The sequence below is a fragment of the Panthera tigris genome, chromosome D3 (genome assembly GCF_018350195.1).
Source record: "Panthera tigris isolate Pti1 chromosome D3, P.tigris_Pti1_mat1.1, whole genome shotgun sequence".
Classification (NCBI taxonomy): Eukaryota; Metazoa; Chordata; class Mammalia; order Carnivora; family Felidae; genus Panthera; species Panthera tigris.
In genome coordinates this window covers 24,256,975-24,274,907 of record NC_056671.1, presented here as the reverse complement: position 1 = coordinate 24,274,907, position 17,933 = coordinate 24,256,975, and the positions used below count along the sequence as shown (strand labels likewise).

General features: G+C 41.6%; 1 protein-coding gene across 7 annotated transcripts in view; it reads right to left on the bottom strand.

Moving 5' to 3' along the window:
- CHEK2 (checkpoint kinase 2) overlaps window positions 1-17,933 on the bottom strand; it is a 46,869-nt gene that overhangs the window by 6,324 nt on the left and 22,612 nt on the right. For all 7 annotated transcript variants that reach the window (XM_042962385.1, XM_042962386.1, XM_042962387.1 and 4 more), the window contains 7 exons: window positions 13,271-13,379; window positions 10,318-10,371; window positions 5,693-5,754; window positions 3,334-3,433; window positions 1,917-2,003; window positions 759-922; window positions 443-558 (listed from right to left, as the gene is read on the bottom strand). In XM_042962385.1, the coding sequence (XP_042818319.1) occupies window positions 443-558; window positions 759-922; window positions 1,917-2,003; window positions 3,334-3,433; window positions 5,693-5,754; window positions 10,318-10,371; window positions 13,271-13,379 (692 nt within the window). The remainder of the gene's footprint in view (window positions 1-442; window positions 559-758; window positions 923-1,916; window positions 2,004-3,333; window positions 3,434-5,692; window positions 5,755-10,317; window positions 10,372-13,270; window positions 13,380-17,933) is intronic.

Below are 17,933 nucleotides of genomic sequence, written 5' to 3'. Positions count from 1 at the left end.
TTTTACATCCTAAAACACAAAGTAATTACTTTAGCTCTTACATGCTCATTCACAGGAGACTTTGTAACTGAAAAGTTACTTATTATTTTGTACCCTTAAATAGGTACAGGGCACATGCTTCTGTTCCACTTAGCCTCACAAAAACCCCTTAAGGTAAAGTTTATTGTACCTGCTTTACATATAAAGGAAAGGGTGACTCAGAGAGGTTACGTATCTTGCCTAAGGTCACATAGCTAGGAAGTAGCCAACCCAAAACATGAGTCTCACTTAGCCTGGTTGAGGAGCCCATGTTCTTAATAACTTGCTCTGCCCCTCAAAAGGTGCAAAACAAACAATAGAAAATAAGAAGTAACAGGAGAAACATAACAACTTGAAAAGAAATTCCCACCACGGCACACACATTTTACCGAACGACAAATTCTTAACCTTTTCATATCCATACCCTTCTCTGAGACCTCTGCCCAGACTTCGGGAATGAAGTTGAATTTTCCACTGGTGATCTGATCCTTCAAGGACACTTGAGTCTTATGCTCAGAGAAAGGTGGATACCCACTAAGGCTTAACATCGGTAGAGAAAGAAAGGAAAAGAAATCAAGTAGCATTCTCAGTGGCATTTGGACATTTATAGATTAGATTTTTCTTTAAATCAACGGTCAAGATAAGTCACCCAAATTAAACACAAGCTCTCTACCTGGGCACGTTTCTGTTTTCACCTAACTACTTCCAACCAGACTCTGAAGCAATAAAACTTTTCTTACCAAATAAAAAGAATAACTCCTAAACTCCAGCAATCCACAGCTCGGTTATATCCAGCAGTCCCAAAGGAATTAAGAACCTCAGGAGCCAGGTAGGTAGGGGTACCACATAAGGTTCTCATGAGAGAGGTCTCCCCCAAAATCTTAGACTGCCCAAAATCAGTAATCTAAAATTAAGGACAAAAGGGAATCATTTTTAATGGCAAAATAAAATTAAACGATCAGCATAGTCTGCCAGTCCCAAAAGCTATGCAGGCTAGATCAGTTCCTATCCTATACAGTCCATGCCTGCTGTTAAAATCTGGAATTTTGTTTAAACTAAAATTTCCAAGCGAAGAAAGCTGAAGGTTTTTTCTCCAACTTATCCGTGGTTCTCTGTAACCTTACAAAAGGTTTGTGACCCTTATCATAGACTCTAGGGTCCTAATCAGTTACCCATGGTTTCTTTTAGGCTCTGGTTTCTCAACCAATATCCCAACACTGGAATAACTGAGGAGCTTGGAAAAAATACTTGGCACCCGGATGCCACCTTCAGTGATTGTGAGATGCAGTGTGGGTGTCGTGATTTTTATTTATTTATTTATTTATTTATTTATTTTTAATTAATAGGAGATTCTATAGGAAGCCAGGCTTGGGAAGCAACACCTTAGAAAGCAGGAGAAGATAAGGAATGTGATTCTCATCCATCTAGATCCCTCCTTCCATTCTCAGAACAAAAGTGGCTCCTATAAAGAGGAGCTCAGTAAATGCCCATAAGAATCTGAATCAAAGCAATACCACCTGGTCTCTAAAATAATTGCTAGGAAGGTGAATTTTGGGGCGCCTGGGTGGCTCAGTCGGTTGGGCGTCCGACTTCGGCTCAGGTCACGATCTCGCGGTCCGTGAGTTCGAGCCCCGCGTCAGGCTCTGGGCTGACGGCTCAGAGCCTGGAGCCTGTTTCCGATTCTGTGTCTCCCTCTCTCTCTGCCCCTCCCCCGTTCATGCTCTGTCTCTCTCTGTCTCAAAAATAAATAAAACGTTAAAAAAAAAATTTTTTTTTAAATAATTGCTAATAGTGGAAGGGTCAAGTTCTCTACCTTTTTATGCTCCCACTTTTTACTTGATGAATCTTTAAAGTTTACGAATAGAAATTTGGGGTGGCCACAGAAAGAGTTTTCTTACCTTTATAAGACAGTCCTCTTTTTGGGATGAGAGTAAAACATTCTCTGGCTTTAAGTCCCGATGTATAATGCCGTTTTCATGAAGGTACTACACAGAAAAGGAGGCATGACCCTCAGGTTTATGGAGTAGGTATGTGAGTAAAGACAGACCGACAAGACACACACACACACCCCCCTTACAGCTGGGATGAAACCATAAGCCAGGTTACTCACAACCACATTACCCCAAATCATAGAAAACTACTGGGTAAAGGGCTTAGTGTTTATAAATTTGTTTTCAAGAAAATCTTTAGGGGCACCTGGCTGGCTCAGGCAATAGATCTTGCAACTCTTGATCTCAGGGTTGTCAGTTTGAGCCCCACATTAGGGGTGGAGATTACTTAAAAAGAAAATCTTAAAAAAAAAAAAAAAGAAAGAAAATCTTTAAAACGTAGGAAAAATGATATTTGCAACTATGTGGATGGAACCAGAGGGTATTATGCTAAGCGAAATTAGAGAAAGACAAATATCATATGACTTCATTCATATGAGGACTTTAAGAGACAAAACAGATGAACATAAGGAAAGGGAAACAAAAATAATATAAAAACAGGGAGGGGGACAAAACATAAGAGACTCATAAATATGGAGAACAAACAGAGGGTTACAGGAGGGAGTATGGGAGGGGGGATGGGTTAAATGGGTAAAGGGCATTAAGGAATCTACTCCTGAAATCATTGTTGCACTATATGCTAATTTGGATGTAAATTTAAAAAAATTTAAAAAGTAGGAAAGATGAAAAATGCAACTTATGACAATAGACCATTTCACTCTTCAAAATAATAAATATCCCTTCATATAGGCAAAAATCTAAGGTGTCAATTTCATTTATAAAAATGTAAATGAGTGATTAAAGTATTTTGAGAATTTATTAAAGTAAAGCATAAAAATTCCACCAAAATTATGTACTTGGTCAGTCACTTCCTGAGAATTTTTTTAAAAAAATTTTTAATGCTAATTTATTTCTAAGAGAGGGAGAGAGACAGAGCATGAGTGCAGGAGGGGCAGAGAAAGAGGGAGACCCAGAATCCAAAGCAGGCTCCAGGTTCTGAGCTGTCAGCACAGAGCCCAAAATGGGGGCTTGAACTCATGAGCTGTGAAATCATGACCTGAGCGGAAGTGGAAAAAGCTCAACTGACTGAGCCACGGAGGCGCCCAGATCTCACGTTTTGTGAGACAGCCAGCCCTGTGTCAGGCTCTGTGCTGACAGAGTGGGGCCTGCTTGGGATTCTCTCTCCTTCTCTCTCTCTCTGCCCCTCCCCCACATGTATGCTGGCTCACGCTCCCTCTCTCTCTCAAAATAAATAAATAAACTTAAAAAAAAAAAAAAAAAAAAAAAAAAAAAAAAAAAAAAAACAAGAACTGAGGGCTTCTCTTACCTGTACAGCCAGGAGCATCTGGTAAAAATAGAGCTTGCACGTAGCTTCTTTCAGGCGTTTATTCCCCACCACCCTGTCAAACAGCTCTCCTCCTTCCATCCTGAAACAAACAGGCAAAGCAGGGGGTGGGTTCTTGGGTGGAAGATAATAACACAAACAAAACAAACTCATGCAGACAGGCAAAGAGCTGCCCTTTTTATTCTCACGAGGACTCCACGAGGACTCCTATGTGTACAAACAGTGAGGTAGGAAGTCTCCTCTCCACAATGAAGATGTCCTTGTTGGAAACTAAGGAATGGGGAAAGATGGAAGGGGTGGGCAGTGGGCACTAGACACTCAGGAGCTTTTAAGAATCTGACTCAGCAGACGGGAGGCGGAGCCCAAGAGTCCGCGTTTTCATCATGCACCCCAGCTGATTCAGAGACTGAGCCAGAGCGGCAAACTGGAGCCCACAATCAGACAACGGGTGTCTGAACCCTAGCCCCACCATTCCTAGCTCTGGAGCTTTGGACAAGTTACACACCCTCTCTGAGCTTGTTTCTGCCTCTTAAAAAAATAGGGACAATCCTCCCCCTACCTTGATGGCTGTGGTAAAAATTAAGAGATAATTCATGGAGGTAAGGCACCTGGCACAAGTGGCTGTTTGGCAGGGTTATTCAATTCCTCTGAGCTTCAGTTTCCTTTTCTGTAAAGTGGGACTAAAGATCGTAACCCATCAGTAACCTGTAAGTAACATGGATGACTGTTAATGAAGGGTACATGAGTCAATCCATGTAAAGTGCTTGGAGCAGTAATTGGCTCATAGTAAGTAATTAGCATCAGTGACTGTTACTGTATTACTTCTGTTTTAACTAGGTCCAGTCAGACAGCAACAGATATTCCTTCAAGCACCACAGGGGCCATCCAGTCTCTCCCAGTGCTATGATTGAGGCTATTTACTATAAAATCTTTTTTTTTTTTTTTTAAGTTTATGGTTTCTCCTTCCCTGAATGCTTTTTTTTTTTTTAATTTTCATCCAAATTAGTTAGCATATAGTGCAACAATGATTTCAGGAGTAGATTCCTTAGTGCCCCTTACCCATTTAGCCCATTCACCTTCCCCACAACCCCTCCCATAACCCTCAGTTTGTTCTCCATATCGATGAGTCTCTTCTGTTTTGTCCCCCTCCCTGTTTTTATATTATTTTTGTTTCCCTTCTCTTATGTTCCTCTGTTTTTGTCTCTTAAAGTCCTCATATGAGTGAAGTCATGATTTTTGTCTTTCTCTGACTGACTAATTTCACTTAGCATAATACCTCCAGTTTCCATCCACGTAGTTGCAAATGGCAAGATTTCATTCTTTTTGATTCCAAGTAATACTCCATTGTATATATATATACCACATCTTCTTTATCCGTTCATCCATCGAGGGACATATGGGCTCTTTCCATACTTTGGCTATTGTTGATAGTCCTGCTATAAACATGGGGGTGCACGTGTCCCTTCGAAACAGCACCCCTGTATCCCTTGGATAAATGCCTAGTAGTGCAACTGCTGGGTCATAGGGTAGTTCTGTTTTTAGTTTTTTGAGGAGCCTCCATACTGTTTTCCAGAGGGGCTGCACCAGCTTGCATTCCCATGTTTACTATAAAATCTTTTACTAACCAACCTCCTTAGCCACTGGATACCACTCAGGAGCAAAGCCTTGCCTGTCTGCTCCAACAGCCACTCCCAGAAACACTACATATTTACATAGAAATGAACATCAAGACAGGCCCCTTCCATGAATGAGCCAGGGAATTATTCTGTTCACACCACAGAAGACAGGACTTTGTGGTTACTGAAATAACCCAGCAAGTAAACCAGTACTGAAAAGATAACGAGGTGTCACCATGCCCCTAAGCACTGTGATCCCAAGCAGAAACATCCACCCAGGCAGATATTTCAGAGTAGTAATATCCACCTGTGGTTGAACAACTGTGTGTGCCAGGTACTCTGCTGGGCACTTTCCATTCTTCATAGTATCTGATCCTTATGACTCTACATATGGGGAGTATCACTATTAGCACCCCACCCCCACCAACACTAGGAAAATAAATAAGAGTCAAGGACATGAAGTAAACTAACTCACAAGCAGTCACCTGCACAGCGGGATTCAAACCCAGACCTCAGACCCAGGGCCTGGAACCTCTAAGCCACATGCCTTTGGAAACATTGGGAGGACTTTAGATTTAGTACTAACCCCACATGCACACTTTGTGGGCCCCACCACCACATACATATGATGAGAGTCCCCAGGATGAGAAATGCAAGCCAGCATTGGATTTTTTGGTGGTTTATAAGCACTTGAATGGAAACAAATAGAAAACTTTATTACTTACAATTCCAAAACAATATAATAATCTTCAGCCTCAAAAAAGTCTTTAATCTTGATGATACAAGGCTAAGAGGGGAAAAAAGAGGAAATGTAGTGAGAAACTCCCAAGAGGAAAACCACAGAAGCAGAATGGAGGCATTTGCCCCCCTACCTCAAGGCACTCTAAAGTTCATATAGCAGAAAAGGCAAAACAGCCTGTCAGCACAGAGCCAGATGCAGGGTTCAAACTCACAAATTCATGAGATTATGACCTGAGCCGAAATCAAGAGTCAGACGCTTAATCAAATGAGCCACCAAGGCACCCCTAATATTATGATTTTATACTTAGAAAGCACGCCTATTGTTTTTACAATGTGAAGATAGACAGTAGAGTTGAGTGGTCTGGGTAAGTAAAAGATGTGGTAAGTATCTCTCAGGGACATACCCCACCCCAAGCAGAGAGGAGGCTTGTAGTTATTATCAAAATTAAAGGGAAGGGACGCCTGAGTGGCTCAGTGGGTTAAGGGTCCGACTTCAGCTCAGGTCATGATCTCGCGGCTTGTGAGTTCGAGCCCTGCGTCAGGCTCTGTGCTCACAGCTCAGAGCCTGGAGCCTGCTTTGGATTCTGTGTCTCCCCCTCTCTCCGCCCCTCCCCTGCTCACGTTCTATCAAAAATGAACAAACGTTAAAAAAAAAAATAAAAAATAAATTAAAGGGAAGAGAGTTACATTTTTAGATTTTAGAGTAAGAAGAGTAGCAAAACTCACCAGAGTGACTGTCCTACAAAGCAAATTTCATCACACCCAATGCTCTGATTAAAGTCCTCCTAGTGGTACGGGGCACCTGAGTGGCTAAGTCTATTAAGCATCCAACTGTTGATTTCAGCTCATGGTTCACGAGATTGAGCCCTGCATCTGGCTCTGTGCTGACAGCGTGCGGTCTGCTTAAGATTCTCTCTCTCTCCCTCTCTCTCTGCCCCTCCCCTGCTTGCTCACTCTCTCTTAAAATAAATAAATAAACTTGAAAATCCTTCAAGTCGTAGCTTCCCATAATGAACTGTTGAACAGCAGTGAAGGGATGCCCCACTGCTTCCCCAGCACAATGGATCCTGGAAACATAATGCCGAGTGGAAGAGGCAAGTCACAAAAGACTTCAGAGTGTATGGAGTAGCTTCAATTGCATGGTCAGGTTTTCATTCCTTTTTTATTATTATTATTATTATTTTTGAAAGAGAGAGGAAGTGCAAGCGGGGCGGGGGGGGGGGGGCAGAAAGAGAGGGAGAGAATCCCAAGCAGGCTCTGCACTGCCAGCTAAGAGCCCAGTGTGGGGCTCGAAGCCACGACAATGAGATCATGACCTGAGCCAAAATGAACAGTTGGACACTTAACCAACTGAGCCACCCAGGCACCCCCTCAAGTTTTCATTCTTAAGTTGGTTAGTTCTTAGGTGTTCATTTCATTGCTTTGCTTCATAATTTATTGTTTTACATGTGCCAAATGTTACATAATTTAAACATATTTAAAGGAAGGAAAGGAGACCAATCAGGAGGGAGAGATGGAAGGAAATAGAAGAAAGACAGAAAGTAAGACAAGAGGAAAGCAAACCTTCGGAAACCTAACTTTTCAGCAGGAATTAGCAAACCCTGGAGACCCAGCCTTGTCCTGCCCCTACCCCCCGACCATGGCCAAATCTCCTGCTCCTGGTCCCATGCATCCTCCTCTCCAGACCACAAAACACCCTGCCTGCCCCAGACTTGCTGTGTTCTTTCCCAATGTCACACCTCTGCTTGCTGCCCTCCTGCCTGGTGATCCAGCCCTCTGGGCACACCTGGTCTCCAGCATCAGGCCCCAGCTCGAATGTCACCCTCAGGATGCATCCGCAGTCCCCTGCGTTGGTTCTCATCCATGTGGCCTCATGCTACATCTTCAACATTTGTCTCCCCATCAGACTGCGACCTCCAGGAGGGCAGAAAAGGGAAACTAACACCCACCACGGGTCTCCTTTCATCAGGCGCTTGACAGGCTGAGTCAAGTCTTATTTCTCTTTCTAGAACCAACACTCAGCAGAGCAGCTGGCACACAGGAGACATTCATGTGCTGCGCAGATTAACGAGAACAATGGCAGTAACAGAAACACCACTGAAGGCAGACTCTACCACCACATGTTGGTCATGGCACACACACCATGTGAGGCTGAGAGCAAACCAGCTCTGCCATTCCTTACCTATGATCCCAGCACATTTGGCTCTGCGTGACCAGCTGTATTGCCACAAAAATGAAGACACTGGATATGCACTGTAAGGTTATACTAAGAGGAATGGAAAGGGGAACTAAGATTCTCATATGCTGTCACAGGAAGGCAACAGGCTATCTAAAATCGATAGGGATACCTGGGTGGCTCAGTCGGTTAAGAGTCCGACATCAGCTCAGGTCGTGATCTCACAGTTCGTGAGTTTGAGCCCTGCGTCAGGCTCCACGCTGACAGTGCAAAGCCAGCTTGGGATTCTCTTTCCCTCCGTCTCCACCCCTCCCCTACCTGTACACGCATGCGCTCTCGCTCTCTCTCTCAAAATAAGTTAATGAACTTAAAAAGAAGAATTTGATCATAAAAAAATAAGATTGATAAACCAAGAGATAACAGTTTATGTATATTATGTAGAAATACGGAGATAAATTCATTCAAACAAAAAAGAGATCCAAGAGTTTTAAAATGTTGTGGGGGGGGGGGGCTACAGACCTACAGTCTGTGTGTGAACCTTTGAGCAATATTTGACTCTCTAGATCACATGCATGTGATATCCCGATATAATAAAGCAGAAGTAGAAGAAAAGACACACATGGAAAAGGAACAGAAATTGAGAGGAACAGAGGAGAGCTGCTTGCTTCTGCCTGGCATCATCAGGCCAGCGCCCACCTGGAAATGGACTGGTCTGGGAGCTGGCAGAGCACGAGGAGGTGCCCAACAGTCAGAGCCTGCAGGACTGCATCCTCTAAGGTACCACCGTCTCTAGGGTCATTCATTGGCTGGAGTGTCGCGGCTGAAGGTGTCTCTCATGAACCGGAGGCTACTACCCTAAACCTTCCAGTTAGATCACACAGGGAAAAGTTTAGGGAATGGCAGTGATTTCTCCAGACCGCAAAACATTCCCCCAAGCGTGTTCTCCATGCGGAAAGCTTGGCAAGCACATCTCATCGAATTCCTACACTGACCTTTAAGGTATGTATCCATATTGTCTCCACTGCAGAGATAAGGAAACAGGGGCGTTGAAAAATGAAATGACCTTCTCAGAGCCAGGAGGTAAGAGAGATGGGAGTGGGAACCCTGGTCTGTCTCCCCACTAGGCTGAAACCAGAGGAGGGGAGGGATGGCCAAGTCCATCTGTGCTCACCACCCCCGGGCCTAGAAGGCAGGCTGGCACAGTAAGTGTTTAACAACAGACTGAATCAATGCCTGGCTCCAAACGCCAGGCTCTACTCATTATCCCCCAAATGCACTCATGAGCCTGTGTTTCATTTCCAAGAGCTTTCCACATGCCCTTGTAAATTGCCAAGAAATTCTCTCCAGAGATCTTTTTTGAGGGTTCTCAATTCTTCTCGACTGCAGTGGACATTGGATTTGTATAAATGTTATGTTTGGGGATCCTCTGACATCAGAAAAAACTCTGAGGATTCTGTTTATCTTAGGGGTATGTCTGAAGCAACCCCACCCCAGAAAATTAGAGGGCTCCTCTCTTTAACAAGAGATTCCAGATCCCTTGGGGTGGGGGGGAGGCTAATTCATGGGGCACCTGGGTGTCTCAGTCAATGAGTGTCCAACTTCAGCTTAGGTCATGATCTCATGGTTCATGGGTTCAGTCCCACATTGGGCTCTCTGCTGTCAGCACAGAGCCTGCTTCTTTTCTCACTTCTTAAAAGACAGACTTAATGGTGCGCACCTGGGTGGCTCAGTCGGTTAAATGTCTGACTTTGGCTCAGGTCATGATCTCATGGTTCGTGGTTTCAAGCCCCGCATCCGGCTCTGTGCTGACAGCTCAGAGCCTGGAGCCTGCTTTGGATTCTGTGTCTCCCTCTCTCTGCCCCTACTATGCTCCTGCTCTGTCTCTCTCTCTCTCTCTCTCAAAAATAAATAAACATTCAAAAAAAAAAAAAAAAAAAGACAGACTCACTTTCCAGTGAGACAAGGCACAAAAACGATAGCAACTATTCACACCCACCGAGGTAAATGGAAATCAGTACCACCAAAAGGTATTTAGAGGTATTGAAAACAGGTATAATTAAGCCAAATTTACCAAATTGGCACTGTCTTCCCATAAACAATATGAGATAAAATATTAGGGAAATTTACCATGCATTTTGGTCAAAAACTCACTCAATGGAAATATCACAGTTATTTAATCATGAAATCTTTATACAGTATTGTCCTCTCAAAATTTCAGGGCAAAGCTTTTCCCATCTACATTATAGCTAAACACATACGCCCATACATGTGTACCCACACATGTATACACGTACACACACGCACACACACACACACATTTAAGGAATGCAAGTTAATACTAGCTTGATTACACTGAAATACTTTATACAACTCCCATATTTTGAGAGGAAAGAATGTAAGTAAGTCTGGGTCAGATTTTACAGCAATACTTACATGATTTAGTTTTTTCAAAATTTCTATTTCTGTTTCAACATTGAGAGCCGGATCCTTTGATAAAAAAATAACATTCAAGTTTATTAATAATAATAATAGTCAACACTTGGAAAATGCTTAGTTAAAGCTTAGTTGAGTAAAAGCTGTCTGAGTTCCACACTTAGCGCCTACTCATCAAGGATTAGAGGTCGATCAATTAAATAACTCCCCTAAAAATCACTCTGCAAAGTGCTTGGCAAATAGTAAGCATTCAGTAAACGACCGGGCCCTATGCCAACCTCTTTATTTAAGAGTCATCTTGGGGGTCGCCTGGGTGGCTCAGTCAGTTAAGCATCAGACTCTTGATTTTGGCTCAGGTCATGATCTCATGGTTTGTGAGTTTAAGCCTCACATTGGGCTCTGCACTGACCCTGCAGAGCCTGCTTGGGATTTTCTCTCTCCCTCTCTCTCTTTCTCTCTCCCCTTCTCTCTCCCCTCCCCTTCTCATGCTCTCTCTCCCAAAAAAAAACAAATAAAAAAGTGAACTTAAAAAAATATTTAAAAAAAGAAAAAGAATCATTTTACTTAATAAGTCTCAAAATCCCAAAGTGAACTGGGTTCTAGAATTATCCCCAGTTCACAGATGGAGTAACTGAGGCTCAGAGAAAGGAAGCCACTTGCTCCAGTTCTCACAATCAAAAACAAGTGTGTTTCCACTGTTCTCATGCTTACCTGGTAAGCTCTGTCTCTGTCTCTCTTTTTTTTAAGTTTTTATTGAAATTCCAGTTAGCTAACATACAATGTAATATTAGTTGTAAGCTCTCTCTGGCTGTACAATTGTTTATACTCATAAAAGTGATACAACAAATAAACACCACAGACAAGAGGTATTTAATTAAATTACATAAGGAAAATGTCAAGCCACATTTCTAATAATAGAGCAGACACAGTTTCCAATTTACTGCAGGCTAACATATTTAGTGAGACACCAATGAGAGGAAGCATCAGGGGACCGAAGTTGCTCTCTGTTCCAATTCCAAAAGGATGAATCGAGTTACTCAGCCTCAAGGGCTACACCCTCCAAAGCAAAGAGGATATAGAATTACATATTTATGTAAAATGGACTTCGGCTAAGAAACCCAGATGTTTAATTTTAAAAGTCTGCCTCTTCCTGTAAGCTGTTAAACTCATTACCATGGCAGGACATACTCTAATGATAGAGAGATCTAAAAGAGTCCAATCTGATTTGAAAGATGAAATTAAGAGGTAAAATTTTGCTCCAAGTCTTCAAGAATGGTAGGTATTTTCTTCCCCACCACACACCCCCAACAGGAAACAAATCCAGAATCACAGGGGAAAAAGATCTGTAACAAAGTGAACACAGAAAGGAAATTCCTCTTGCCATGTGAAAATGGCATTGTCTTGGGGGCAGAGGTGGGGGGGGGGGGGGAGGAATTGATCTTTAAAGAACATTAAAGTATAATGGCCAGAAACAGCTGGCCACAAAGGAAAATGTGACTAGAGACCTCATTTTACATTATTCTGTTGGGTCGTGTGTTGAAAGACCAATACATTTGACCATTTCACCAACACAGTAAATGTATATTACAGAATGCAATAAAATGAATGGCTACTATATAGAGACTGTTAAATAATTAGGATTTTTAAAAATCTATAGATGCTAAGGTATTAACTTCTTCATTATTGGGAAGAGCAAAGGATTGGAAATTACCCTAAATGATCAAACAGAGAAATGGGGGAATAAATTACAATAAAGTTCATGAAATAGAGGCTCAATCATCAAAAAGCATCAATTAGAGGAAAGTTTATGCATTAATGCTTATGTGGAAAAGTAGAACACAAAATTGTATATACAGTATGACTTCAACCATCTAAAAATGCAAATTTGTATGAACAAGGACTAGAAGGAAAAAGAAAACTGCAAACAGCTGTGGAGTTACAATGGTGGGATATATAGCCAGGTTGTTTTTTCCCCTCAATTTCCTTTTTTTTTTTTTAATGTTTATTTATTTTTTTTTGAGAGAGAGAGAGAGCGCCTGAGGGAGAAAGAAAGAGAGAAAGAGAATGAGCAGGGGAGGGGCAGAGAGAGGAAAGAGAGAATCCCAAGCAGGTTCTGTGCTCAGTGCAGAGCCCCACGTGGGGCTCGAACTCACGAACTGTAAGACCATGAGCTGAATTCAAGAGGAACACTCAAACAACTAAGCCACCCAGGCACCCCCCAATTTCCTTTCATGTACTGTAAAACTTGTAACAACTGGGGGGGGGGGGGGGAAGCACTTCTTGCTGGTACATTATGTACAACAAAATATTTCTGGAACCAAATTATGGATAAGTAACTTTCTAGGTTAGTTGAATATACTCAAAATATTTCAATGCTGTTTAATACAAATTCACGTATGTGAACAATGAATTCTTCCTAACACTGAAAATCACCACTCTAGGGGCACCTAGGTGGCTCAGTCGGTTAAGCATTTGACTTTGGCTCATGTCATGATTTCACGGTTTTGTGCATTTGAGCCTGGCATTGGGCTCTGCACAGACCGTGCAAAGCCTGCTTGGGATTCTCTCTCTTTCCCTCTCTCTCTGCGCCTCCCCTGCTCACTCTCCCTCTTTCTCAAAATAAACAAATAAAAACTTAAAAAAAAGAAAAAACTCACCACTCTAAAATTATTTGGGGAAGTTAAGAAGTGTTAAAAACAACTGAGCAGGGAGCCTGGGTGGCTCAGTCGGTTAAGCGTCCAACTTCGGCTCAGATCATGATCTCATAGTTGGTGGGTTCGAGCCCCGCGTCGGGCTCTGTGCTGACAGCTCGGAGCCTGGAGCTGCTTCGGATTCTGTGTCTCCCTCTTGCTCTGCCCCTATCCCAACTCATGCTCTGTTTCTCTCTATCTCAAAAATAAACATTAAAAAAATAAAAATAAATAGCTGAGCATGCACAAACACAGGTACTTACTGCCTCTCTCTCAGAGCCAACAGCAAACTTCCTTTTGCTGATGATTTTTATGGCTACTTTCTTACATGTTTTCCTCTCAAAAGCTAGCTTCACCTCACCACAGGCACCACTACGGAGAGAAACATAAAATGATCAATTGTCAGAATGGTTCATCATTCCTGATCTGGGCTTAACTTTAGCCGAGATCAGTTTAGAAGTTAACCGCTGTCCACATACAACACTTCCATTGTCCCTGTTTTCAAACAACACAATGAAACATAACCAATGTAAAATGTCAAGGGCATAAGTGAATGTGGACCATCCAATAGTGCTGAGTCAGCTCCAAATTCTACTTTTTGAGCTGAGTGATACAGACTTAAGTATTAATGGCACCCCAGAATGTGAAATCCTCAGAAAGACACTAAGAACAAATAAGACAGAAATTACTTATCCTAGAGGCAGAGAAACATCACTAAGAACAAAGTCCTAAACAAAAATGAGTGCCTGACCCAAGTTACAGCAGATAACTAAATGAATTATTTTCATTGATATGCTCTTATTCAAAGTGCCATAGTTGATGCCATAAACTGCACCCTAAATAAAATCACAATAACTAACAACCAAAAGTATTATGCGATTAACTTAATTGCAGCAAACTCTTAAAGATTTGCAATTAATTGGGATACTATAATGGAAGAGGAATAATACCCAGGATACAGGTAACCCAATGGACTCTGTTCTCCAAAGCCTGGGTCAGCCCAAGGTAGTGGCTACTCACATATCAATCACTCATTACATGCCCCAAGCAGACTATAACTATTGCGAGTTTGGGGTGGGAAGGTAGGTTTGTCAAGACACCCTTTTTATTGTGTATTATATGTATACATAAAAATTACCACTGTTATCATTTTAAAATCTACAATTCAGTGGCAGTAAGTACATCCACAATGTTGTGTAACCATCACCCCCATCTAGCTCCAGAATTTTTCATGAGATCAAATGGAAACTCCACCCCCATTCTATCCTTCTCCCAGCTGCTGGGAACCACTAATCTGCTTTCTCAATAGATTTGCCTATTCTGAATATCTCGTATCAATGAAATTACACAATATGTGGCCCTTTGTGTCTGGCTTCTCTCACTCATGTTTTCAAGGTTAGCCCATGCTGTAGCGTGGGTCAATATTTCATTCTTTTTTGTGGCTAAATAATATTCCATTGTATGGATATATCACATTTTGTTTACCTGTTTATTTGTGGATGGAGATTTGGGTTGTTTCCACTTTTTGGATACATGCTGTGAACATTCATGCATAAATTTTTACTTAAACACCTATTGTCAACTGGGAGACGGGAATTATATACCTACAAGGGGAATCACGGGTCATACGGTAATTCTATGCTTAACTTGTTGAGAAACCAAGGAACTATTTTCCACAGTGGCTACATCATTTTACATTCCCACCAGTAGTATACAGGGGATTTCATTTCTCTACATCCTCACAAACACTTGCTACTTTCTGTTTCTTTATGATGGTAATACTAGCGGCTGTGAAGCAGTAACCCTTGTGGTTTTGATTTGCATTTCCCTCATGATAAATGATGCCCAGCATCTTCTTATGTGGTTTTTGGTCATTTGTAGATCTTTGGAGAAGTCTATTTAAATCCTTTGTCCATTGTACAAATTGGTCATTTGTAGATCTTTGGAGAAGGCTATTTAAATCCTTTGCCCATTTGTAAAGTGGGTTGTTTTTGTTGTTGACTTGTAAGAGTTCTTTTTGCTGAATACTAGATCCTTATCAGATAAATGATCTGCAAATATTTTCTCTCATTCCATGGGTTGTGTTTCACTCCCTTGATAGTGTTTGGATGCACTAAAGTTTTTAAATTTGATGAAGTCTAAATTATCTATTTTTCTTTCTTTTGTTGCTCGTGCTTCTGGTGCCATAATTAAGAAACTACTGCCAGGGCACCTGGGTGGCTCAGTCAGTTAAGCGTCCGACTTCGACTCAGGTCATGACCTCACGATTGGTGAGTTCGGGCCCCGCATTGGGCTCTGTGCGGACAGCCCAGAACCTGGAGCCTGCTTCGGTGTCTGTATCTCCCTTTCTCTCTCTTTCTTAAAAATGAATAAACATTAAAAAAAAGAAAGAAAGAAAAGAAAAGAAACCAATGCCAAACCTAAGGTCCTGAAGAGTTACCTCTGTTTTCTTTTTACAGTTTTATAGCTGTATCTCTTACATTTAGTTTTTTTCCTTTTGAGTTAATTTTTGTATATGGTGTGAGAAAATGGTCCGTTTAACTATTATTGTTTAAAATCTGCTCAAAACACTTTCCAATTCCCCTTCTGATCACAGTCACCTTTTGCCTGAGAAATCTTCCCTGAGTCAATATAGCTCTAATGGAGAGTCTGTAAGAGTACTATGGGATGACGTGTAACCAAAATCAAGCCAATCAACGTTTCCCCTGGAATCAAATGTTGATGTTGGGGAAAAGTTCTCTCTGCAGTGGTTTCTACCAGGAAGAAGATATGAATGTGGGGCTTCTGGAAGCCATTCTTCCTGCCACACAGAGAAAACAAATCTATAGGAAGACAACCAGTAGTAGCTAAATCAATACATGGAGCCAGTGCCCTGGCAACACTGGAGGAGCCCTTAAATCCAGCCACACATACAGCCACATAGAGCATCAGAATTCAAAGAGTGACATAAAGCCCTAAAGGCCACCTGGTCCAGTCATACCTGAAAACAGCTGTGCCCATGTATCTCCTGCTTACAAGAGCCAATAAATTTCTTTTTTTATCTGACTCAGGTGAGTTAAGTTTCCATCACCTTATAGAAGATTTGTGTTGAATCCTCCCTTAGAAAAAATAAGAGTCCCATGCATTTCTTAGGGGTGCGCACAAAATTTGGCTATAAACTTCCAAGCACCAATGCAATTGTGAAAATACAGTGAGTTACTGAATTTAATATCCGTAAACTAAAATATCTCCCACAGATGGCTGCAAAGAGTACACTGTGTTTGATTCTATGTGGCAGGAATATGGGTGATTATTTCCTTCTATTAACTTCTACTTCCAAGTTTCCAAAAATGTCAATAAAGAGAAAGGCCTTTGGGAGAAGGGGAAGGGTGGGAGAGTGAAGAACATGGTACAATGTGGTAAAAGTGTCCCTAAGGATGTGGCTCTCAAAGTAGGATTAGGCAACCACTAAGGAACCCCAAGATGCTTTCAGGGTGTCCACAAAGTCAAACTATTTGCAGAGTAATACTGAGACATCATATGCCTTTTTCATCCTCATTCTCTCATGAGGATACAGCGTTTTCCAGAGGCTACGTGGCATGTGACAACAGACTGAACAAGGACGCAAATATCAGGATCTAGCCATTTTCTAGTAAGCCAGATAGCAAAGAGATAGGCAAAAATGTGAAACAGCGCCTCTCTTCTCACTGATCTTTATTTAAACAATTATTGTGCATTAAAAACATTATTTGGGGGCACCTGGGTGGCTTAGTCAGTGGAGCCTCCAACTTTGGCTCAGGTCATGATATCGCAGTTCATGAATCCGAGTCCCACGTCTGGCTCTGTGCTGACAGCCCAGAGCCTGCAGCCAGCCTGCTTCTGATTCTGTGTCTCCCGCTCTCTGCCCCTCCCCCACTCGTGCTCTGTCTCTGGCTCTCTCCCTCTCTCTCAAAAAAATAAACATTTAAAAATTTTAAAACACAGTTATCTTAACCTAAATTGGGTTCTTTAATGCATTAACAAATATTATAAATGTCTCCATTTGAATTTCTAATATAGCAAATATCAACAGATATCAGCCACAAAAGCTCTTGGGTGCCCTCAGTAATTTTTAAGAATGTAAGGGGTCCTGAAACCAAAAATTTTGAGAACTTTGCCATATTCAGTGGTCAGTTTCATTTCAGTTCCCAAGATGTCACAAATTCTGAAGAAGGTAGAAATGCAGTAAATGTTTCTTTTTAGAAGGTAATGAAAATGTTTCACAACTCAGTGAATGTTAAAAATCACTAAATTGTAGGAGTGCCTGGGTTGCTCAGTTAGTTAAGTGTCCAACTTCGGCTCAGATCATGATCTCACTGTTCGTGGGTTCAAGCCCCACGTCAGGCTCTGTGCTGACAGCTCAGAGCCTGGAACCTGCTTCGGATTCTGTGTCTCCCTCTCTCTCTGCCCCTCACCCACTCATGTTCTGTCTCTCTCTCTCAAAAATAAACATTAAAAAGAAAATTTTTAATAAAAAATAATAAGCATTAAAAAAATTAAAAATCACTAAATTGTACACTTTCCATGTGTGAATTGTATGGTATGTGAGTAACAACTTTTTTTTAAATGTTATTATTTATTCATTTTTAAGTAACCTCTACACCCAACATGGGGCTCGAACTCACAACCCTGAGATCAAGAGTCGCATGTTCTTCCAACTGAGATTAAGAGTTGCTCTTCTGAGTAGAAGCCAGGCGCCCCTGTGAATACCAACTTTTTTAAAGCCACTTTATTGAGCTATCAAAGGTAAAATGTATAAGGAAAACTCTTCATTTCAACTGATGATAGTCAAGTAAATGAATAACATGCCTATCACAAATAGGTGTCCTACAAATATAAATGTTATAAACCAGGAACAAGAACCTAATCAATGACAAATGTTTAGAAAAAAAATGAACTGCAATTTCT